Source organism: Lipophrys pholis, assembly GCF_963383615.2.
Source record: "Lipophrys pholis genome assembly, chromosome: 13".
In the NCBI taxonomy this organism is placed as follows: domain Eukaryota; kingdom Metazoa; phylum Chordata; class Actinopteri; order Blenniiformes; family Blenniidae; genus Lipophrys; species Lipophrys pholis.
Genome location: NC_137632.1, coordinates 12641756 through 12665601, shown reverse-complemented (window position 1 = coordinate 12665601; position 23846 = coordinate 12641756). Strand labels below are relative to the sequence as shown.

The 23846-nt window shown below is 42.9% G+C and overlaps 2 protein-coding genes across 5 annotated transcripts in view; one reads left to right on the top strand and one right to left on the bottom strand.

Moving 5' to 3' along the window:
* dync1i2a (dynein, cytoplasmic 1, intermediate chain 2a) overlaps nt 1–2099 on the top strand; it is a 21526-nt gene extending 19427 nt beyond the window's left edge. The window contains exons 14-16 of one of the 2 annotated variants that reach the window (XM_080478953.1): nt 164–304; nt 514–639; nt 929–2099. In XM_080478953.1, the coding sequence (XP_080335079.1) occupies nt 164–304; nt 514–639; nt 929–1042 (381 nt within the window). In that variant the 3' untranslated portion in view covers nt 1043–2099. The remainder of the gene's footprint in view (nt 1–163; nt 305–513; nt 640–928) is intronic. The other variant, XM_080478954.1, reaches the window with a different exon arrangement.
* Nucleotides 1325–23846, bottom strand: LOC308119115 (electrogenic aspartate/glutamate antiporter SLC25A12, mitochondrial-like). 3 transcript variants are annotated; one of them, XR_013935930.1, is made up of 19 exons: nt 23601–23631; nt 23075–23128; nt 20891–21033; nt 19275–19390; nt 18171–18310; nt 16114–16260; nt 14819–14957; nt 13828–13921; nt 12904–12988; nt 11551–11626; nt 9827–9985; nt 8806–8858; nt 8524–8604; nt 5698–5838; nt 4074–4212; nt 3675–3833; nt 2501–2591; nt 2128–2412; nt 1325–1563 (listed from the first exon to the last, which is right to left on the bottom strand). XR_013935930.1 is itself a non-coding variant. In XM_080478951.1 (19 exons), the coding sequence occupies exons 1-18, from the start codon at nt 23610–23612 to the stop codon at nt 2205–2207; spliced, it is 2037 nt and encodes a 678-aa protein (XP_080335077.1). In that variant the 5' UTR covers nt 23613–23846; the 3' UTR covers nt 1327–1563; nt 2169–2204. The 3 variants fall into 3 exon arrangements, 2 of the variants coding, with proteins under 2 accessions (XP_080335077.1, XP_080335076.1); XM_080478951.1 differs by having other exon boundaries at nt 1327–1563; nt 2169–2412; nt 23601–23846; XM_080478950.1 differs by lacking the exon at nt 1325–1563 and having other exon boundaries at nt 1803–2412; nt 23601–23842.

Sequence of the window (23846 nt, the reverse complement as noted above, 5' to 3'; positions counted from 1 at the left end):
ATTGTTCGATGTTGGGAGGCTTTTATGAAACTGTGTGGTTGATTGTTAAGTGATAAAACACTTCTTTGACTAATTGAGCGTTGATCAACAAATTTGCAAAGTCTAGACTGGATGTTCTATGAAATTAATTATCTCGTTCCCCTTTTTCCCCCCCACTGTGCAGAACAATAAGCCGCTGTACTCGTTCGAAGATAACTCGGATTATGTGTACGACGTCATGTGGTCGCCCACTCACCCGGCTCTGTTTGCTTGTGTGGACGGAGTCGGTCACCTCGACCTGTGGAACCTGAATAATGACACCGAGGTACGTTTTCTGTTCTACGAGCGCACGTCTATTTTCTGTCAGCTCTCTGCAGGTAATGACAACTCGCGTCACACATATCTAAATATAGACATTATCAGACCCAAAAAGCAACCAGTATGAGTCCAATAGCTCTGGTGTGTGGCCACACACAGGCTCCACAGAGTGATTTCAGTCCTCTTGATAGTTTTTCTCCTTTGTTACGGTTTCAGGTGCCGACCGCCAGCGTCACAGTCAATGGTAACCCGGCTCTGAACAGGGTCAGGTGGGCCAACTCTGGCCGAGAAATCGCTGTGGGAGACTCTGATGGACAAGTTCTGGTTTATGACGTCGGAGAGGTGAGCGAGCGTGACTCAGCGTTTTCTTTCTCAGTTTGTTTTTCTTTCCTCCAAAGAAAACAATCACTTCAATGTGTTACTGCGGATGTGATTCAGCCTCCGTGTCGCATGCATATTGACTGACGGGCGATTAATCAACATGGCTGGTTCATCTAAGCAGGATTTTGAAGAGAGTCTGAAGTATATGACTAAAAGTATTGTTTGGTCATTGTTGATTTTAAAAAAAAAAGTCATTTACAGAAGCCGTGTTTCAAATTGGACTCATGCCTCCCTTGTTCTCCCCCGACAGCAAACCGCAGTTCCACGAAACGACGAGTGGACCCGCTTTGTTCGCACATTGGCAGAGATCAATGAGAACAGGGACGACGCGGAGGAGCTGGCAGCTCAGCGTCTGGCTGCGTGAGCCCTTTCATCGCACGCGCAACGTTTAAGGGACCAGTGGTGCGCTTCTTGATATCAACCCTGTTTTGAAAGAAGGAAAAAAAGTGCGATGACGAGATGGCTGAAGGAAAAGTTGGAAAGAAGTGTTGAAGGTTGTTTGATTTCCCCCACACCTTCTAATTTAGAAAGTTGCCTTCTCAGTTAGCTGGACTGTCAGCAGTCTTCCTAGGATTAACTCGAGCAACAGGGCTATCGGACCCAGACACTAACATGAAGCCATAGTCACGGTCTCAAAACAGTCACTCTGTCTTCAACCAGATGCCTTAAAAGTTTATTTTTTAATTTTGATTGTACCCATCTTTATTTACAGCATGCTAACAAGGGCCTTAATTTTCAGTCTTGCAAGCCAAATAAGAGCTCTTCTCCATTTCCACCAAAGTTGTAGTAAAGCAATCACATCTATGTGCGCCCGGGAATGGAAACGTCTCCCAGCTGTAGCCCATGTTCTCATCTCCGCTTCTTTAGACTTGACGACACAAACACCTGTTTGTAAAATAGTGAAACGTTCAGTCTTCTACTTCGAAATCGTTTTATACTGTACCGGTCTTCACTTAATCACCTGCGAGAGCTGGGCTATCCACAGTACCTAAGAGACTGATCATGTATGCTGTAAGTGCTCAGTGATTTCCATGTGTGTCACATTTATCAGGGGATCTGAATAGAGATTGTTTCATCGCAACTTGGTGTCAAAACCTGGGAATGTACTTTTCACAGTAGAAACAAACAGTTTGAATGATTTATTTCAATAAAATACAATAAATACATTTAAATTATTTCCCATGTCCCCTGGTAATGATTTCAAAATAAATACTTTGGAAATATCTGTACATCCTTGTGTCTTTTAAAGGTAACTGACACATGCACACCAAAGCTATTGCACACCAGAAAAAAAAAAAACTGCAGTAACAATCCTTTTGTAATGCCATAATGTCCCTCCGTAGAGAAGTACAAAATGTACAAGAATATTGTGCAAGCAATGCAAAGAAAACGCAATAAAGCCATACTCATGCAGCATTTCAAATAAGACAATCGCTCAGTTTTATGTACCGAGTCGATGGTTTGGTGAAACCGTTATGGAGGAAACGTACGAGCTTGCAGCCCCAACAGTCGTGACCGGTGGCCATTTACGAGGCCTGAGGCTCCGTTTTGGACGCGGCTGCTTCGATTGTCACCCCTCCAGAAGGCTTGAACTTGGGCAGGTGCAGACCAAACTTTCTCTCCACACCAGAAAAAGTGGCAGCAGCCAGACGGTAGCCGCCCACGTGGTCGGCAGTTACAGAGGGCAAGCCCTCAGCCTTGGGTTTGGGAGTCGGCTCGGAGCCAGCAGGACGACTGAGGAGAAAGTCCGGTCAGAATCAGATGCACATTCTGAGGTTGTTGAGGTATTCATTATTACTACAACATGTTTGGAAACACTTACTGTCCACCAAAGTCAACGTAGAACCATCTCTGGAGGAGCTCATAGGTCACCAGGGTCACGCCGAACTGTGGCGACGATCTGAAGACGCGAGCTGATGGAAGAGGGTGATGCATTTCGAGTTGGGTATTGAAAACAGGGATTTCAAGTTTAAAATATGTTTAATGTGATGCATATAATGTAATGGTGATATTGCGCTCTTTTATACATAAATTGCAACATTTCACACATCAGAAATGTTTTAATTGTAAAGCACGGCATTAGTGAATATGAACCACAAAATAAACAGAAATTGGGGGGACAAATAAAAGGAAACTAAAACAATTCCCTCCCCCATCCCACCGTACCCACTAAGTGCTACTTAACACTGTCCTACAGCTTGTTTCAAGAGCAGGCGTATTAAGAATCAATTTAGTTCAATGGTAAAGTCGAATCTCATTTCTCATTGGCCCAACCAGTAAAATGCAGCATATCCTTTTAAACAACTCAAAAATCTCCCTTTAGTTTCAGTGCAAAGAGGTACAAGTACAGTATGCTCACATAAATTCACTCTCACAGTACAGCGTTGATGTTAAAGTGGCTTCGATAGCAATACATACAGCCCAGTTTGAACAGCAGGGAGAAAAAGGATCTTAATAACCTCAAAATATCGACAGCTTGGAATTCTTCCCTTAGTTTTATTGCAAAGACGTACGAGCACAATGTGAAAAAGTTTCCTCACAAAATCTGACACAAACAGCCTGAAATGACATGAGTGAAACAAATATAGACTGAAATCTATTCCGGAGTTTCTCTTCATACTAATGTTCCTGCACTTCTCCACTGAGTAATAACATTCTGCTTGCCAAATTGGACCCTATGTCGGACCATATTGACCAGCAGGCCCGATCTTTGTCACCTCTGCAGTGCGGTAGGTTTGAGTGTTGTTATATCCACTCCTGTAAATAACTGCAAGCCCCAATTAAAAAAATTAATAAATACAAACAGCGGTTACTGTTATTGAAGGAAATGTTATATCTATGTCTATTCTAGACTTTCACAGCTGCTGACAGCTTGCATTTCCAGTTGTGGTGTGTGTGTGTGTGTGTGTGTGTGTGTGTGTGTGTGTGTGTGTGTGTGTGTGTGTGTGTGTGTGTGTGTGTGTGTGTGTGTGTGTGTGTGTGTGTGTGTGTCTTACCTCCTGCGCCTTTCCAAAAAGCTCTGAAGCCTTCCTCCTTGAGGATCTTCCTGAAGCAGTCGATGACTCCGTTGTACGTCGTCTGGCCTGCGCGGGCCGCCACCTGGAGCCTGGTCTTGATGACATCGGCAGGGGTCACCAGCGAAGCCGCCGGTACACCTTGTTTGTGCACAAAACGCATAATGAAGAGCTTTCGCTATGCACAGATGGTGTCACTTTCTGATATCCCCACTGCTGCATCATGCAGAGAATGAAAATGGTTATACCTTCAGGGTGTGACACGATTGATTATATAGACAAACAGACGCACACTGGATTGATGGAGGAAAAAGAAAGCCAATGCACATTTGTTGGTGCAGGGATGGCTTTGGATGTCCGAGCTTTCCAGGTGTGTGTTACCTGCGATGGCTCCAGCTGTGAGCAGCTGCAGCGGCCCCAGACTTCCATCCTCATCTGCCAGCTTTGTCTTAGTGTGGGCATACACAGGGAAGTAGATGGCGGAGAAGGGGATGTCACGCAGGAAGCAAGCTTTGGCTCCCTAAGAGAAGAACGGAGATCACTTTAAGACTCTGTACTGTACTGCCAAACCGAGCTGATACATGGGGCGGTGGTTGACTGGGTTTGTCTTGAGGATTAAGGACCAGATTTATTCAACATACAGCGTGGTTAAGTGTAGATGACAGAGTCAAAGAGCTCCAGGCAGAGCTGCAGCACTCTGCTGCGCACACAGACTGAAGCTCCATGGACCTCTATGCAGGCTCCTTACAAAACAAGGAAGTCAGTTTTCTTTTTTTCATTTTTTTTTAACAAGCCACACTCTGTCTGTCCCTCATTAAAATATGGAGATTGAACACATGACTCAAGCTGTAAGTAAAGCCGCAAGGATCTGGAAAAGGAGCAGTAGCACAGAATAATCCCTCGCTAATTTACTGTTGCTTGTTGGCCGCAGCTCCGCTTGACTATTTAACACTGTTTTGGAAAATTGCAAACAGTCATCAAAGCAATGTTTGATCTTCAAATTTCTGTTTCTGATCTCCATTATGTCCATGTACACATCCAACTGTCTGCCTGAATACAGTAGTACTTCATCTGTGAATCATTACAGGAATTAAATAAACTCATGGTAAAATAAAGGAGCGGAAATAAAGGACATGTATTTGTATTTTTACAAAATACACACTTTGAATAGATTTATCAGGTAAATGCATTTTTCTTATTTATTCTTCAGCTCTTGAGACATAATGGATAGAAAAAAGGAAAACTATCTCCCCTTTCACATATACAAGGCATCTGCTTACGAACGCAGTGTTTATGTATGCGGTAAGGTTTGTGTGTACATTGACATGTCTACCATACTCATGGACATGAGAATCTCATTTTAGGTTATAGTAACTCCGGCTGTAGCGATGATCACATTCGGGGACCTTGAATTCACATACGCACACAGCTGGTGTGAGAAAGCAATGTAACCTAGAATCAGCAGCAGTGATGGTATGATCCATGCTGGACTAAAAACTATAACTTGACTGTATTGTGGACTTAATTCCCAGATGAAAATCCACTGGATTATACGTGACTATGGAGTTTATGAGGGTCTAACGAAGTTGTCGCTTTCCCCTGGACTATGCAGCCGCCACTCGCTAAGCAGACTCAACTTCCTTTATAAATTAAAGTGTTATAAAAGTAACAACAAATTTTATGGATTACACAAGCAAGCACTTTGCCCAGTACAAATAGTCAGTGAAAACTTAAGATGCATGATGAAATACGTCATTGTGCTCTTTGTTGCCAAATCTCATAGACCAAACCGGCACAATTACACGCAAGTTATCAAAAAGAAGTGGGACTAACTTTGTTGCAGCAATACCTCTTAAACTTCCAAGTGCAGACACTGAAGCGAACTATAAATAAACAGCCGGTGCTGCTGGTGTTGTTTCTCGGAGGCGCCTTTCACTGCCCTTGTATGACAGCTAACAGAGGTTGATGCTGCAGACGTCATGGTGCTGCAGAGGTGCTGACCTACCTTGTAGAGGCCGAAGAAGCCCAGTTCCCTCACAACATTCAGGGCACTGACCCTGGGGCCTGTAGCGATCTCTCCGGCCACCTGCAGACGGATCTTAACGATCTCCAGAGGATTGGTGAAAATCACCTGGGAACCTCCAGCCTGCAGGACGCAACAGGAGCAGAATACAGCTGAAGAATATATGTACAGAGGTGGAGATTTCGAAGTAGATTTTCTGTGATGAGGTGACACAGCTGAGAGGTGAACTCTGGGTGAAAATGCTAATGATGTGTAAGCAGTTCTTTTAATTGTCTCAGTAAACATCAGCACAAAAGACACTTTTTTTTGTCCTAATTCAGCTGCGATCCCGTCAGAGTGGCCTTGACATGAGGAGGAAAAAGCCGGCATTGATGGAAGAACAACTGGGGTCACGACAGAGCAGCAGAAGTCCCGGCTCATGGTTGGGAGGCTCTGACCCTGGCACCAGCCCTCTGCTCCCTCATCTCCCCCGAGGCACCTCCTGTGGCAGGGTGAGCGGCCCAGCCTGGCCTCGCCCCGCACACTTCCCCAATTCACCCCCGTTCCCAGGGGAGAGCACTGAATCACCCGGACGGCTCAGGGTCCGGGATGGAGGTGCCCTGGAGGCACGGCACCCTCTGACTCGGGCACATTTATCACCCTCCAAAAATGTAATCAGGCCCCAGGATGGCTGCTGGTGACATTCAGGGCAGGGGTCTTATCTGTAAACATCCGAGCGAAGGTCTAAAAAAAGCTCTGGCACATTTAGTCGTTTCAGGATGGGGAATATCCGCTGCTCTGAAGATTGATGCACTCATTCCCTCTTTTATCTTCTGCAGTTAGTGGAAGGCGTCATTTGCCAATTTATCAACTCAAACTGAGTTTTAGCTTTCATTAAACATTATGAGGGGCTGCTGCACGTCATATGAGCAGCTCACACATGAAAAGCATTGTTAACAGTATAGAGTGAAAACATCCTCATTGTCTTGTGTGCGGACCTGTACACTGACCACGCCTCAGGTATGTACCACTATGTCAAACTCAATCACAGTGAACTGCACCCTGCTCCATCCAGGACCCTCCAGGGCCTCTTCCTCCAATTACGCCCTGACAGAGGTCGTGACCCTGCAGACCCCGCTCCTCTGCTCCTCAGCCCGCCTGTTTCATTTCAACACAGCCGGCGGAGATGTGGAGTGATGGAATTGTATCTTTTTAATCCGACGTGTTCTCAAAACATGTGATAATGTTGCAAGCAAGCCAAGAGTTGAACAAAAAAAAGGAAACACACACACACACACACACACACACACACATATTTGGCAGTGAGCATTTTTTTCTGGATTTGGAATCTAAGGGTTTCTATTTGAACTAAATTGTAATGAGCTGACATGACGAGACGAATAATAACAATAATAATTAAATGAGTCATTATTAAACGTGAAAATATTGTGACAAATAAAGCATGTGAAAATTCAAATGACATAAAATTTTGGATAAATGACTACAATATTACCAAGACAGTATAATTCCCCGTAATTACAAATCAAAAGTGAACGATTCACAAACACGCAAATGTCAAAAAAATGTTTGATTCACCTGCTTGAAACTTATTAGAATAATCCACTAACACACAACATTTGTGCGTCTTTTGTTTAGACAGCACAACAACATAACGAGCTAAATCCAGAGCACTTGCACTTGGGTTGTTTGTACATGTTTCTATATCTGCGATGGGGATTCTGTACCTTTTAAAGTGCAAGTGACCATATTAGTATTCCCAGATAATGCACCCGATTAATCAACTTATCTTGAAAATATGAAAATCTGTATGCAGAAACCTCCTGCAACTGGCAATATCTATTTTTTAAACATTCACCTAAACAAGGCAGGATTTTGTGTAAATTACATAACGTGATGTCAGACAGTAGTGCTCCATAACGTACAGGCCACCTTCAAGGTCTTTTTTGGGTGAAATATGCAATTTCCTTAAGATTTACAACACTTAATATTTCACTGAACTATAGTATTATAATTCAACAGTACCTTATGGGTTCATCTCCCACATATTTTAGTGTTTCTTAAGTTAAAAGAACTATATAAATGCATGTCATGAGCTTATGATGTTTTGTTACAAACTGCTTGAAAACATAGTAAAGCTCCACTCACTCAGAATTGATCTATAATATGGATCTATTCATCGCCTCATGACTTGTAGAATATAGATGTATTTACTTGTAATAACTGACGTCTATTTATCTTGCAATATCTACTGTGTACCTTCAATTGTACGTGTTATAGTTTTGTTTTAACTACGTTTTTCCAACTGTGATTCATGCGAGTTACAGGAAACTGATATGCAGCATAGAAAGTCTATTCATGGGAAAATATTGATACAGTCACTTAATTGAAGCACGTGAATGATTCATTGACATTTTGATGATTATTTAATATGCAACAGGGCCATAGCAGTGGTTTGCAAAACCAAGCATTTCTGTGTGGAGTTTGCATGTTCTCCCTTTTGTCTAAGTTTTCTCCCACAGTCCCCAAAAAAAACATGTATGTGAGGGTAACTGGTGACCCCAAATTGCCTATAGATGTGAATGTGAGTGTATGTGACGGTCTGTCCCTCCGTGTAGATAGATGAATAGATGGATGACTGTGCAGCCCTGCATATAACAAAAGACTGAACATCGCAACAAGTTGTTTAGAATAAGCATTGTGTGTTTTTGGTCATCTTCATCTTTTAGGTGCCCCCCCCCCCCCACCCCCCACCCCCCACGGCTTTCAGTCTCTGCACTGAGTTTAAAGGATGACTAAAGTAACACTTACACATCCACCAGCAAGAATCTCTGCAGCAAGAGGGATGGTACCATCTTCTGTGGTGAACTTGTCTCTGACAAAATCATTCATCTGCAAAAAAAAAAGAAAAAGAATACATGAGAAAGTAATCCAGATGAGACACAATCCCAGCCCTGATAGCGGGGCATTATTGTTAACTTGTGCGTCGCATTCCCATCTTGATTGCGACGAGTGTCTTTCTTCTATGCATGTTTTTCATTCATGGCAACTTTTTTTTTTGAACACTCTGAGCTACACAGGCGAATGACTTGCCGTGAGTTTGATAGCTTTCTCCGGTGCAACGCCAATGAGCTGCGGGAGGAGACCTGCAAAATATTATTCATAGATACTATTAGAATACCTGACATAGACAGAGGAAAATCTGTCTTTAAATGAAGGCACATTTTTACCGTTGCTGACTGAATACATCCCCTGACAGCTAGAACAATATAAGCGGTGGGGTTCTTGTGCGCGTAAAACAAACCCATAAATATTTACAGGCGGTGGCTGATACATCTGATGCACCACAACACAAAGGTCCCATTGAAATTGAACAAAAGTCCCAAAAATATGACACTGCCGCTGCATATCGGCATCGTTGAGGTTTGATCCCACTGTTGGTGGGGAACAGAGAGAGCTGTGTGGTCATGGACAAGATCGAAGGGGGAGACTGGGTGCTACAGTGGCGATAACTGCCATACTGTTTCACCGTCTGTCCTTCATCAGGCCAGATAAACTTCTGAAGGAGCTGCTGAGTGACTGCTGCTGGTATGCAGCCAGAAAACAGCCGAGCGTGTCTGTCTCAGAGTCAATCACCCTCTTATCATGTGCAAGAGGAGAGGAGAGGGGGGCAGAGGGAAGCAGATCAGAGCAACAAAGCGCTGCAGCAGTGGAGGTAGCAGTAGATGGCAGTCTTGACTTCCTTCATATGAAAAGCCTGAGGGGAGAGTGTTGTATATCACAAGCCTTCAGCACCATTATCACCACTCAGACTGAGGCAGATCAGACACTGCTGCTACATGAATACTGCTGGTCATTTTCCTCGGGGGGGAACTCTCCCAGGTATTGAGATGCTGAAAACGTGACCCCCGGGTGTTGCTTTATTCACTCCTGAGCAGGGAGGGCAAAGGTTGCTGGTATCAATTAGCGCGCCATGTTCCTGGTATTAACTCGCTCGCAAGTCCTGACGCTGTTCCCATCAGACGGTTTGTTTTGCAAGAGACCCACATGTTGGCCGGCGCACACACACGGCGAAGCTCCTTTTACATGCTGCGAAAAACCTGTGGAGGATTACCTCTGTAGAATCCAAAGACGCCCTCGTAACGCAGAACTTTCTTTGCACAGTCAAAGCTGCTCTTGTACATCAGCTCTCCTACGAAGGAGCCTGTGGAGCGCTGGTTCTGCATGCGCGTCTTCACCAAGTCGATGGGGTAGACAGCAGTGGCACCGGTGGCTACAAAACACACACGCACGCACGCACGCACGCACGCACGCACGCACGCACGCACGCACGCACGCACGCACGCACGCACGCACGCACGCACGCACGCACACACACACACACACACACACACACACTTGTCAATGATGGAAACCTCTGTTCTCTTTCCCTTAAAAAAAATCAAAAAAGTTCTTCTGGATACATGAAAACAAATACATTCAATTGTTTTCTTACACAATATATTCAAAAGTATGTGTAGGGCTACACAGGGGTGCCCATTAGATTCAGAAAGAAATCTAAAAGTTGTCACTCTACAATTTGACACTAAACTACAACTGCAGTTACAAAACAATTTCCTTGAGAAATATTATTCATGCAAGTGCGTCTTGATCAGTGCAACAGTGAAAGAAGCCTGCATGAAGGATAATATTAAATAATGGTGTCACCAGTGTCTGGTTAATTGAATACTGTTAAAATGTCTGAAATCCTTCACTAAATTCGCCACAAATCATTTTGGATGACACTGCAATAACTTTAATGTTTCACTGCAGTTGTAAGTTGATGAAAACATTCGTTCTGCCAATATGTGGTGACGTTTTGAAGCAGTTCAGGTTTTGTATACATAACCACTGCAATATAAGTTTATCAAACTAATGTCTATGTTTTCATTCCATGCATTGATGTTTAATAATTTGTCACTGTGCAGCTTTACTCATTTCTGAATTAATACAAAGTTATATACTACTGCAGTACATAAACATATCCTCTTGAGAGGTACTAAACATGAAGTTCTGGACAAAATCAATGTTGATTTGTATCAATTTAATTATTTTCTAATGATCCGTCTAGAGACAATCACTTTGGCTTTAAAAAAACATATTTTGCACTGTCCTATGGCCCATCTACGTTTGGGCCATGATGTGTAACGAGTTGTACTTGTGTACTACGGTTGGATTTGGAGGAGTTTGACTGTGAGGAAACTGTTATGAGGACAGAAGCATCGCTGAACAAAGTTGCACTAATCCCCTGCTGTAAACTTGTCATATCTTGTCCGACATCAAGAGCTGCTGAGGTGACTTGTTTCAAACATGCAACATGCAACAACAGCTCGGTTCAGCAGAGGGCGAGAAACCGCTCATTACCCCAACAAAGACACAGAGGTTTCACCTTATGTCTCATGATATACATCGCTCTCTGACCCTGCCTGAATTGGCCGGTGCTGAATGATGACTGATAAGCCTTGGCCTGTTTGGAGAGAGTGCACACATGCGGAGTCGGAGCGGAGCTGCTATCAGTGGGGCGGTTATGTCAGAGGTTCCTTGTATCAGTTCCCTTCAGTGTAATTAGAGGGGGAGATTCCAGAGAGTGCGGTTCCGGAAGATTTGTGTCATTCCAAAGCTCCGACTCCAACGACAGCCTGGAGCCACCGGTGGCACGGCAGCACAATGCCGGAGCCTCACATCACAGCCCTTCTCCTTGCAGCACAATGGCCGGCCCCGGGGCCTCAACGCGCCAGCCGGCCGGCTAAGGTTACCCCTCGGGCGGGCCGGGGGCTCTGCAGCAGACATGTCACTCACCTCCAGCGATTGAGCCCAGAGTAAACCTGTAGGCAGACTCTGCAACCTGGAGCCAGACGGACCGAGACGTTTCGTGCTGTATAGAAGAAAAAGACACCAGTGGTCAAATGAATCTGGAGAAAGACGGCGGGGGGGGGGGACTGAGGATCAGAACGCAAACCATGAATCGGCCGGCTATTAAACTGTAGCGAACCAGATACATTGTGGAAAGGAAAATGCTATGAAGCACTCAACGATGGAGGAAGGCGCTGGAATGTGGACATGTCATATAACATCTGATTCATCAGCACGTAGTATTAAATGTCACAGACGGACTCGCTCAGGAAACCCTCAATGACTATGTGAACCTGTGGCCAGGATTTCTACATATGCTAGATGTGGGAGGCTAAAAGCTGAAGGTCTACTTTTATTTTTACTAGAAAATGTAATTTCTCGCTTATCCACTTGATCTCTGAATCGGTGTTTGATGTTGAAAGCAGAGCCCTTTTGTTTTCACTGCGGTGCAAAGGGAACAGATTAGCCCCACAACCCTTTTCCATGTTCAGATAAGAATCTACATGAATATTACACAGACCAAGTGAGACTCTGGTCAAGTCTGCGTGTGGGTGCAGGTCGGGGTTGTGAGTAACTTCTCCCAGACCAGATGAGGAGGGAGCGCAGCAGATCACAGTTTTCCTCTTCCCAGATGCTTCGACCGAGGGTTGCATGCTAACAAGATCGAGGTCTTGATCAAAGGGTTTAAACAATTAGCCTACTTCCACTAAAGGGCAGGCCTGAGAATTGCAACCCCCGCCCCCCTCAAAAGGAATCAGATTCCAGACCTCTGAGCATGAGTCCCAGGAGCACGAGTGGCCTAAAAGCTCTGACCACAGCCCGATACGGAGCCGTGTCATCCGGTGGAGGCAGGAACTATTTTGTTCTCCCATATCCACCTTGACTCCCACTCCCCTGCTGCCATTAGCAGAGTTTGCTAAAGGCTCCTAAAACTCCTTGAGCCCCACACTGATAAAAGCCTCTTATTAGCGTCTCAGATGTGTGATTGCGGCTGATGTGTATGTGCAACTACACTGAATAAAAGAGGGAGAGCCTTTTATGGAGAGGTGCAACGCAACAATCTATTCCTCTTCTATGACTATAATTGGTGTACTTTTATGTGGGAGTTTAAGAAATGCACTTCACAAGGGAAGAAAAACACGGGCACTCCGCTAATTCACTGACTGAACATTCTCTCCCTTTTCTCCCTCCTTTTTTTTTTTTTTTTTTTTTTTTTTTAAGAGGAAGAAGGAGAAGAGGAACGGGCTTTGATGAAAGGCAGGAGGATGTGAGGTGTATTAAAGGAGTCACTCAGGCTACCTGTCTGTGGGTCCCTGCGAGCTGGTATGGCATGTCTCCTTCCTCCAGCGGCGCTATCCTCTCAATGTCTGCGTGGTTCAGCCGCCTTCAGCACCAGAGGAGGGAGGAGGGGAATTAGGGGAAAAAGCCCTGCGTTCTACTCGGAGAAGCGGTCAGTGATGTAAGATTTTCCACCAACCTTTTTTACGGTCACATAACTTCAAGTTACAGCAACTTTAATTTAGGCTTTTATAAACAACAGACAAACAAAGCTTGGATGAACGCCTGTGGCCCAGCGAGTAAATGAAAGTGTTCTGTAACGAAATGTTTGAGACCGTGATATTCCCTGCTGGCCCGGCGTATCGTAAAGTCTGCATCCGTGTTTTATGTTTGTCTTGTAAACAAGCCAGTGGAGCCACCGCTGTTAAAACTGACTGAGCAATAACTGCATCTTTACAGCTAATAAACAGAGCTGCAACATATTGACTCCAGCCATGCTGGAATTAATTAAAAAAAAAAAAAAATAACAGGGGATTGTATAAATGTTGTGGAAATGGATCTGAGGAACCGTCTGAGCAAACCTGTCTGTTTGGAATACAGGTTGATTGTGGTTCACGATATCATTTTTTTTATTAGATTTTTTTTACCATATTCAACACAAATATGACTACGTCTGATTTTGGTTAATAAAATGCAGCCATACTGTAAAAAAAGAAAAAATCAAATCAGTCGTAATTACACGTTTGTTACACAACAAGTTGCAAGAATATAGTTGCACCAATTAATCAGACAAACAGGGCAAACATATACATGAAAAAAGTATGAAATCAAAAGAATATCATTTGATTTTGGATCTTTTTCAGTGGCAGCAAACACCATGTTTTTGTTTGTAAATTAAATAGGTTGAATAGACAGTCTTCAAGGCAGAGTGATGCAGGATCTTACCCGGAGTGAGAGTGGAGGCCAACAAGCTGGTAGAGGATGTTGATCTCCATGGGAGTGATTTGACCAAACTTATTTGCAACATGAACAAACTCCTCTACAATTCACAGAGAAGAAAGACGCAATCAGATCTCACGAATGGAAAGATTCAGCGCACTAAACATTCAAACATTGGACTGAGACGTTAAACACGTCGGGTCTTCACGACATCAGACTTGTATTATATAGTATTTGCAAATATTTGTTGTGAAGTTGCCGCTTCAGTGTGGATGTCTGCTGATCAACAGTATATTTAGAAAGATTACAAAAAAAAAAAGAACCATTTAAGCAGCTCGGCATGAGCTTTATCTCCTTTTCTCGGAGCATTGCAGACTGAGCATGCTTTCTCTCAGCAGCACCCTGCATCACTCTTTTATATGTGCTTTATATTCAGTTCTTTACTGCTGCCCGCTGAGAAGCTCCATTGCCATCGGGTGGTCTTTCTAAAAGGAAACCTAATGGTAGATGTTGAAGAAGGGGAAAGAGTAAGTTATTCACATCCCCAACAAAGACCTTCCTGTCAGATTTGAGGCTTGTTGGCGTTGAAGGCCGCAATGGCATACTTGACTGCCAAGCTCTCATGCGAGTGCTTGCTTTAAATTCAATGATATCTGATAGATTCTGTGATAAATAACGTTAGTTATTTGCAAATACTATTTACCCAAAAGTCTATTCTACAAGGAGGAAAAGTGTAAAGTCTGCATCTCAATGGGAAACACAATTAGGAGCAGATGTGGCTGACAGTATTTACTCAGGAATACATGTAGGGGGAGGTGATCTGATTGCCACATTAAAAATGTTCATTTACCTTAGTGATTTAGTGCTACAGTAAATGTTCCCTGTGTGCTCACTCACAGCACTCTGTCAAAAAAGTTAAAACGTGATCCAACAGCCACATGTCACATCACAGACGAAATGCATCACGTCATTATTTCGGGAAATGCGTCTGAAGTACCTTTGGTAACGAGGGTGTCTCGGTGGGTGCCGGCGAGGGTGCTGTAAATCTTGCGAATCAGCTCCATGTTGTTGAGGAGAGCGTTGAAGGCATTGAAGTAGGAGAAGCTCACCATGTGGGAGGTGCTGCCTCCTGCAGCCTACAAAAAGATCCAAAAGCTGTCATTCCTCAGGGACTGTAGGATTGTGGATTATCCATCATGTCCCTTTAAAACCTTCGTCCACCAGGTTGATAATAATGTCAACCTTTATTTACAGGTGCACCTGTAAATGTTTTATAAGTTATTTCTGCAGTCACAACATAGAAATTAAACCGTTTAAACCTATTTATTAAAATGTTAATTGTGAAAATGATTTCCTCTGTTTACAAAAACAGGGAAAAAAAAAATCTTACAAAACATGTTTTATGATTCTGAATGAATAAATGAATGAATGTCTTTATTATCGTCATGACGAAAATGAATCAGTTTCCACTGAATGGTGCAAAACAGTAAGTTAGAATATAGCTTATCTATAAATATCTTTCCATCGATTTAAAATACATCCAAACAGTGGAGAAGAATTTAAATGTAGTGCAATAATGTGTGGATGAAGTATCAAACTAGACAGTGAAAAATATGTATGTATATGTAAATATACACGCATATAAAATTATGAATTCAATTTAGTATAAAATGCACAACAGAGATAAAACATCCATGAAGTAAGACTAAATAAATATGCTACAACAGGCACAGGCCATATTGCACTTCTTTGGCTAATCCTGTACTGTAACAATTATGGAGTTTGAGTTCTGAGTTTTCATGATTTCTAAGCTTACAGATTACCAAGACTAAAACTGAAAAAGGCTTAAAATATTTCATTATCTGTTTTTACCTAAACAAGACATTTTTCCAAACCGGGGTAACACAGCACTTTACAGTAAAAGCGTCAAAATTCTAAAATCTATATGACAAAAGTCCGTTTAAAGAAGAGATTTAAAAAGAAGAAACGGACTTTCACTGCCTGAAGCTCTTCAGCTAATAACTTCTCCATCAGAGAAGCTCAGACAGCAAAGACTCGGTCACCCGTTGTGACAAGTTGCTGAAAGCAGACGGCGAGATTTTTCTCATGCGGCAAACAAGCTCACAAAGAGTTTAGAGTTCACATAAATAATCAGAAGACCATTTAAGAATTTCAAAACAAACATTAGATAACATCAGATCTTTAAAACAGAAATTACTCACACAGATGTTAAAAACGGACTGTGAACAACTAGTGGAGAACTTTTCTTTTGGTTTTTTTTCCACAACTCACTGAAACTAGGTTCTCCTCTACAAATGGAGTCAGCATGTGGTGTCTGATGGTGGCCATAATGTCGCTGAAGTCCAAGGCAGTGATGGTGCCACTTTTGTTCTTGTCTTTTTGTGCAAACGCCTGGCGAGCGTGCTCCAACTGCAGCTCCTGCGGCAACACACAGAGAAAAAGGTCAAGCCGTTAGCTGGCAAAACGAGGCGAAGAGTGTTTTCCTGTAACGAGGAGCATCACATTACGCGTCGACTGTGAGATGGAACTTTGGAGGAAGAAAGCATAATGATATCAGTGGTGGACAGATGTGAGAGTCATCAGATGTGACACGACACCGGCTTTTGTAATCACCACCGTCTCTCCAGAGACTAATGGAAACCATGTCCCGAGAAGTCTGTTCCCAGAGCCGAGCCCAGCGGCTGGCGAGATGGCCGGCAGGTGTGTCGGCAACAGGATGATTCAATATGACAACCATGCAATCAGGAGGGGATGCGGGGAGGAGGCTGACCCCGGGTCAGTGTCTCCTGTCAAAGCTCATCGAGTATAACCAGAGGATTGTGGGACAGCGTCACCGCCATATCGAACGGCTCCTTCATACTTCTGATAACCTAATCAGTGGATTGTTACCGAAGATTAATTCTCACAATGTTTGCTGATTATATTGTCGAAAACCGGTGATGACACTTTGTCTGGCACCTTACAGACACTATACTTGTCAAAACCCCGCCTTCCCTCCACTCACTGACACGTCATCTCCAGTCCTGAGCTCGTAGCGCACAGACGGGAACTTGTTTGCGTTGCAAGTAACCCACATTTTAAGTAAGTTCATAGATCTAAGAGATAAAACATGTAAATAGAATCCTACTCATATCTTTGGAGTAGCTGTGGGGACGTTTGAGTCAACCAGGAAAAGCTTTGAGGGCTCCCACACTGAAGTGGGGACAGTGCGCAGCCCGATTAACTCTCGGACCACCCAGCCTCCGCCCGAGAGACCACAACCCTCAACCTCCCCCCCATAAAAAAACTGGTTTCTTCATTGCACTGCGGCTCCTCTAACAGGAGAAACGTCTCAGTGAGACACTTGCCACCACCAATAAAGTACAACAACAATGTTAAGCGCCATTATGGCACATGAGGCGACCGCAAAATCCCCAGTACAGCGGAGGAAATGAAACGGTGAAGGATGCATCTCAGCACTTTCTTCCCTTTCAATTATTCTAAGAGATCATGTACGACACGCGGTTCACTTTGCGTCGCCTCCATTTCTTCCTCAGCAGGATGGCAATGGCTCGCCGCAGGATGAACGGTTTCACATTAATCGATGCACATGCTTTTTAGAGGAAAACTTCAATCTGTGTGCTGCCAATATGTTTCATAGTGCGTCGTGTCGCATTTCAGTGCAAAACAAACGTCTCCTGAAAGGAAATTGTTCAATTATAAGGCATTTGTTTGATTGAAAATACGTATCAATCCTCACAAGTAGAATGAGACGTCCTTATTTTGTCTCGCTGGACTCAGGACAAAGTCAACGGTAAAGAGGCTCACCATCACCTAATGGTTCAAAGTGATGTGACGATACACGACGAGCTGGGGTGAGAAAATGATCTACCTTCAGTAGACGTCTCTACAACATAAGATAAGTACAGTTTGGTTGCCAGATTGACAGCCCCTCCTTTATTTACCTATCAGTTTTATCCCACACCAAGTAGAAAGTTTTAGTTTTTCAGGTTAAAATATGTTAATGGCTGTTGGACACCATAATCAATAAAAAGCACCACTATTCTCATGTTATCAACATGCTTATAATGCAACTATTACACCTGTAGTTTGGCACGAACCCTCTCTATTACATTTACAAAGAATAATGTTATATTCTCAGATTCACAGTCTTAAGCCATAAAAAAACCCAAAAACATATTGCATGCACCTTTAAAAGGTGACCTGTGGTGGTGCTTTGTTTTGAGACAGTGGTACCTTCTGATTCTGAAGTCTGATTCTCTGTGGCACCGGGCTCACATCATGCATTCAATCAGCTGTGAAACAAAACCCGGATACAAAGTATGTACCTGCAGAAACTGAGTGAACTCGGCGTAGCTGAGGTTCTTGTTTCTTTCATGGCCGAAGTGTAGCCGGATGAAATCACATTCCCAGTTGAAGGGGATGTGGTGATGAACTGTAGTCTGGCTGAAGATGTCACGTACATTCTCTGGAAGAGTGAGACACGAGGGAGAGAGCGATGACAAACCACGGCGGGGGAAAGCATGCATGGTGCAGTCGTAATATCCATCTCACGTCTCATTTCATTTGCAGAGAACCTCGTTAAAGTAGAGGAAAAAGTCAATTTGGATGGCGAAGCTGAAGAGGCTGTTTGACAGTCCCACACGCCTTTCACGTTTTGAGGGCTGTGAGTTCTTCCAGGAAATTTTCTGTACAAGAACTACTCTCAATTCCTGTCGCCTTTATGTGGGCCCTTTGCACAGAGAGAGCATTGCAGCAGCTTCTTTGAAAGAGTCTTTTGGTTTTATGACAGACTGGATTCATTTCTCCGTGAGTTAGATAGAGCTGGATATAATGTGATGTCTCTCACAACTCCCTGCTGTCCTGCCCAGAGACGAGACTTTATCAGTCCACACTGCCACCACGTGTAGTACTCCACAAGCTCCTGAAGCCTAAAAACTGTTATATTTGAGAGTAAATGCTCCAGTAAAATAGCATTTCTGTAGCATTCATTGTTGCACTTAAACACACATTAACCCTCTAGGCTTGCAGTTCATTTTATTTAGTGCTTTTTGTTGTTTTCTATGAACGGAAGAAGAAAAACACCATGAAAAACCACCTATTAGACACATGCAGTCAACATATTTAGCCAAACTGTGTTATTCTAATAAAAAAAAAGAAGACGATACTGATATTACACATTTAAAACAGTGTGAGGACATTAAACAAAAAGGTCTCTGAACATTCAACACTCATAGGCAACTACCATGCATGAGTCAGACAATTTCGGCCTGTTTCAACGCGTTTCGAATAACAGACCGTCATCAAAAACCAGTCTGACAAGGAGCCATTCATGTTAACAGGGTTTCCTGAAGCTGGGGAACATGTAAAACACAGATGGCAGACACTCCAGAGGAACAGAGCTGGAGAACACAGAACAAGCATGTACATACCAAATGAGATGTTCCCTGTGCCGGTCTTGTCAAACAACTGAAAGGCAACTATAAAAAGGGCATCCGGGGCACACAGAACTGACTCAAAGGCCAGAAACTCCTGGAAAGAGATCAATCTGTTTGGACAAGAAAGAAAAAGTCCTTCCTGAATAAAGATCATATTTATCTCTGACAAAATTACAAAAAACTTCTCTAAGTGGGATCTCTGCTTTGAAATGAACTGAATAGAGGAAAAAGGGGCCTGACGAGGGCACGGACTGGCGCTAAAGACAGCAAGCAAATTGAGAAATGTAATGTGAAATAACTTTTTTGCTAAGCTTCAAATTTCATGCTTGACTGTGGAAACATCAGCAAGGAAAATAATTTGACGTGGATGTATATTTAGTAGTTGATGTGACGCTTTTGAGCACACAGTCTACTGTTATACGAAGTTTAAAAGCCATGTTTTTAGGTTATGCAGAAGATTTAAAGGTCATTTGAATATTTTTCCCCAAAGAAACTACATTTATCATTATCATGGAATCACATCACTGAGCTTTATTTGGAATCTTTTAAGCGAGAAACCAACAAGAAATCTCAAATGTGCTTAAAAAAAATAAGAAATAGAAACATCAGATGTGCCAGAAGGCAATTCTTTTGCATCATTGTGAAAATATCTGAGTCTAACTACAAGGAATGATATGTGTAACTGTGGTGAGGTAGCTCAAATACGTTTTCATCCATCTTATCAATGGATCTGGTATTGGTGTATAATGAACTGATAAGATGGCTATTTACCCAGTGAGCATCAATCATTAACAGTAACTTTGGCATGTTGTATTGTTAGTTTCAGTGAACCCGTAGAATAGATCCACATGATAAAACATGTACGTAGTCAAATAACTAAATCTTAAGCTGACTTAAATAAAAATACTTTTTCAATGGTTCTGCTGAAGTTATAGTTGATATTGTGCAATAATCCATCCATCCAACTTCCATCCTCTGTGACGTCACAGGGCGAACCCAGAGACACAACCACACACACTCAAACGCACGCCTGTAGGTAATACACCTGTCATGCTTGTTTTTTGGATGGTGAGATGAAACTGGGTTACTAAACGGAAACACAAACAGGCATTTGGAGTACATGCAAACTCCCCCACAAATCCCCAGGAATCAAACCGGGGACTTCCTCACTGACTCTAACACCACTCTGTGACCTTAGTACAACCGATCTACAGAACTTTACCTTTGTCATATTGAACTGGAGGGATACAAATGCTATGCAAGTGCTGATATAAATACACATCAAACCGTTTGAGCCACTAAATACTCCTGAATATGTCGATTGCTATGTGACAATTATGTGATGTTTTCTATTAGTGTGACGTAGTCCTGTCCTGTTGTGTGGTTTTTCCTAAACCTACTACCTCTCAGTCCAATCTGCACAATTGAAAAGGTATAAAATATGTATTTATTATATTAGACGGTTGTGGACTATTTTGGACTATACAGAATATTACCGCTAATAGGGGCAGTTTATTCTGACGGGTGACGCCATTAAAACACCATTAAAAAAAAAAAAGGTGTACATATTTCTGATAAGGTGTTAAAATGTCTCGCGTGCATCCACTCACCCATCTTTGGTGGTATCAGCTACTCCAGCTAACAAATCCACAGTTTTGGGATTATGTAGAGGCTGTGTATGCAGACCCAGGTAACTCTGTACAAAGTCCTTGGGGGTCATGTAACGCTCTCCATCCTCCACCACGCTGGCATACTGCAAAGATGAGACGACAAAAATGTGTACATGGTGCGGACTTTAAATGCAGAGAGATGTTGATTAAGAATTTGTGAACTAAAAATCTTTTTTAAACTGGTACATTGTTGTTGCTTTTTCTATCTTCCACACCTGAAGCACGAGACACAGCATCAACCTCTTTCTATCTATTTATATCATTTGGTGTTCTTTTCAGAGCAGACTAGCAGGATCAGACACAATCATTTAGTCCTTAAACAACACACATAATTAATATTTATCTGATAAATATTTAGCACCGCATAAAAGCAATAATGGATATCGCCAATTATTTCTAAAATTAAGAACATTTGTTTAATGATCATATTTATGTTTTTTAATGTTAATGTAACAAAAGTGATGTAGTTTGATGGTAGGTATTGGTAATATTGTATCGTCTATTTATGTATTTTATGAGCATTATTATTATCTTGTATCATAGCAAAAATGTACAAGTTCCCATCTGGACCATTGCTTTCTGTGTGTGGTTTGCATGTTCTCTCTCTCCCGGTTTCCTCCCGCAGTCTAAAAATATGCATGTAAGGTGAATTAACGATCCTACAATTTCCCCGAGATGTGGATGTGAGTGTGTTTGAGTTTAACTGTCGAGTCCTAATTGTTTGTAGGACTGGTGACGTGCGCAGGGCTCGCACTGCCTCGGCTCAGTCAGCGAGGATGAAGTGATAAAGAAGACAGATGGATGGATAAACAGTCTAAAACCATAAACCCATTCATCAGCTATTATAATCTTATAAGAAAAATATAAGCTATGATACAGCAAACATTTATGGGCACACTTACTTATAATTATATAGAATAATAAGCAATACAACAGTATGAATTGTTTCCTCATGATAATATTGTATCGGATTTCATTTGAACCCCAGCAACACGAAATAAAAAGCATCAACCTAAAAAAAACTTTGTCTTAGTACTGCATATGTCTACCTTTAAAAAAAAAAAAAAAAAAAACTAAGCTCTCAGTTGGCTTTAAGACGTTGGGTCATTTTTAGAGCCCGGTTTGGGTTTCAAGCTTGGAACCGGCATAGCTCTGGAAACACAAGCGCCACATGAACTGGCAACAGAAAGGGCACACTCATGGGTCTGCGCCAAGTTCAGATAGAGAGCGCGTGAGATGAACAGAGCACGAGTGTGGGAGGAGACCTCCACGCCAAGTGTTTTCAGTGCTACAATTCAATGCACTCTGCTAAATTAATGTTTTAAGTGAAAATATTAATTCCGAGCAATTTATTGCAGCATTTCTCCATCACATGATTGTGTATCTATTCACCCTCACAGTAGGCCTCAAGTAGTTCTTAATCAAATTATGCAGGCAGTCAGAATGAGCTTCCAGTAATTAACTCTTCCACCTGAATATGCATTACAAATTATGGAGGCCTGTTACAGTGGATTGAAGCAATGTTGAGGCGACTTACACTTTCAACGGGGGCAAGAGATCAGACACGGGTTTATACTCCAAACAACCCCTATAGTGGGTAAACATCAATACACTGCACTCTAATACAGGACGTGTGTGTCACTGAAGGTTATAGAAACTTGATGTGTGTTTTTTTTGGGGTTTTTTTGTCAGACTTCCTAAAGATTAAAATAAAAACACTACATGGACATTTGATCAGAGCAAAGCAAGATTTTTGGTTGAATACACCCGTCCTCTATACCCATTAGTGACATTTAATGTCACCATTTGGATGGTTTTGGAGTGCCTGGAGAGAAGCCCGACACACAAGGGAATCAAACAAACTCCTACAGGCTCCGAAGGCTGGAATCGAACAGGGGGTCCCTCACTGTGAGGGGGGGCGCACTCATCACTAACCCACCAGTCCATCCAAAATTAGTCAAAGGATCTGCGTGACCTTTGCAGAACTATTTGAGCAGCACAGACATTACGGGTGGACTGAAACACGTTAATGACGTTTTAATACACCGTTTTTATGTGCATCCGTGTGTTTCCAGGTGAGCTACAGGTCAGAATAGTTCTGTTTCCCACGGGTTTGAGTCTTACCTTCAGAAAAATAGCCTTCAACTCATGGGGGTCGCCTCGTTTTGTCGCTTGCACCTATAACACAACAAGTATGACATTGGGAAAAAGTCTACAGTCACATTATAGATGATGCCACCGCCAATCAGCTGAAGTTCAGCCCGTCTGTTCAGCTTTGATTTTTATCTTTTTTTTTCTTTTTCGCAGTCGGTTCAGAGGATCGATCACAGACAACAACTACAACAGCCTGCGTGTGGAAATCACCGGGCTGTCATCCTACGACAAAGAAAGAAAAAAAAAAGATACCCACATCTAATCTATCAGACACACAAAAGCAACAGAGGAAAGAGATTACAGCTGTCAGTGCGAGGCCGGGAGAGATGCGTCTATGTAAAGATGCACAGATATAATAAAAGAACGGGGGCGCGCGTCATTTTAGACAGAGGCGCGCGACCCGTGCGTCCGCGCTGATGAGCTTTTTCCTCAACGCAAAGTCCGCTTCAAACTGCTTAAATCTGATTTTCTGATAAGAAATATTGACGGGAGTCACCTTGACCGCCATGCTGGATGTGACGTCAGCCGCAGTGAACGAGCGCAGGCGCTGGGCTGCAGGATGTCAGTGGGCATGCCAGGACACACAACTCCAAGACAGCGCACTAAATTTAGCCGAGTATATTGTCCCCCTCTGTGTGTGTGAGGGATCAGCCGGGCGCAGGATGAAGGAGACGCTCCGGTCCGGTTAGAGAAAGTCCGTCCACAAACGAGCTGGGAGCTGGAACGCGCTTCCTGCCTGCTG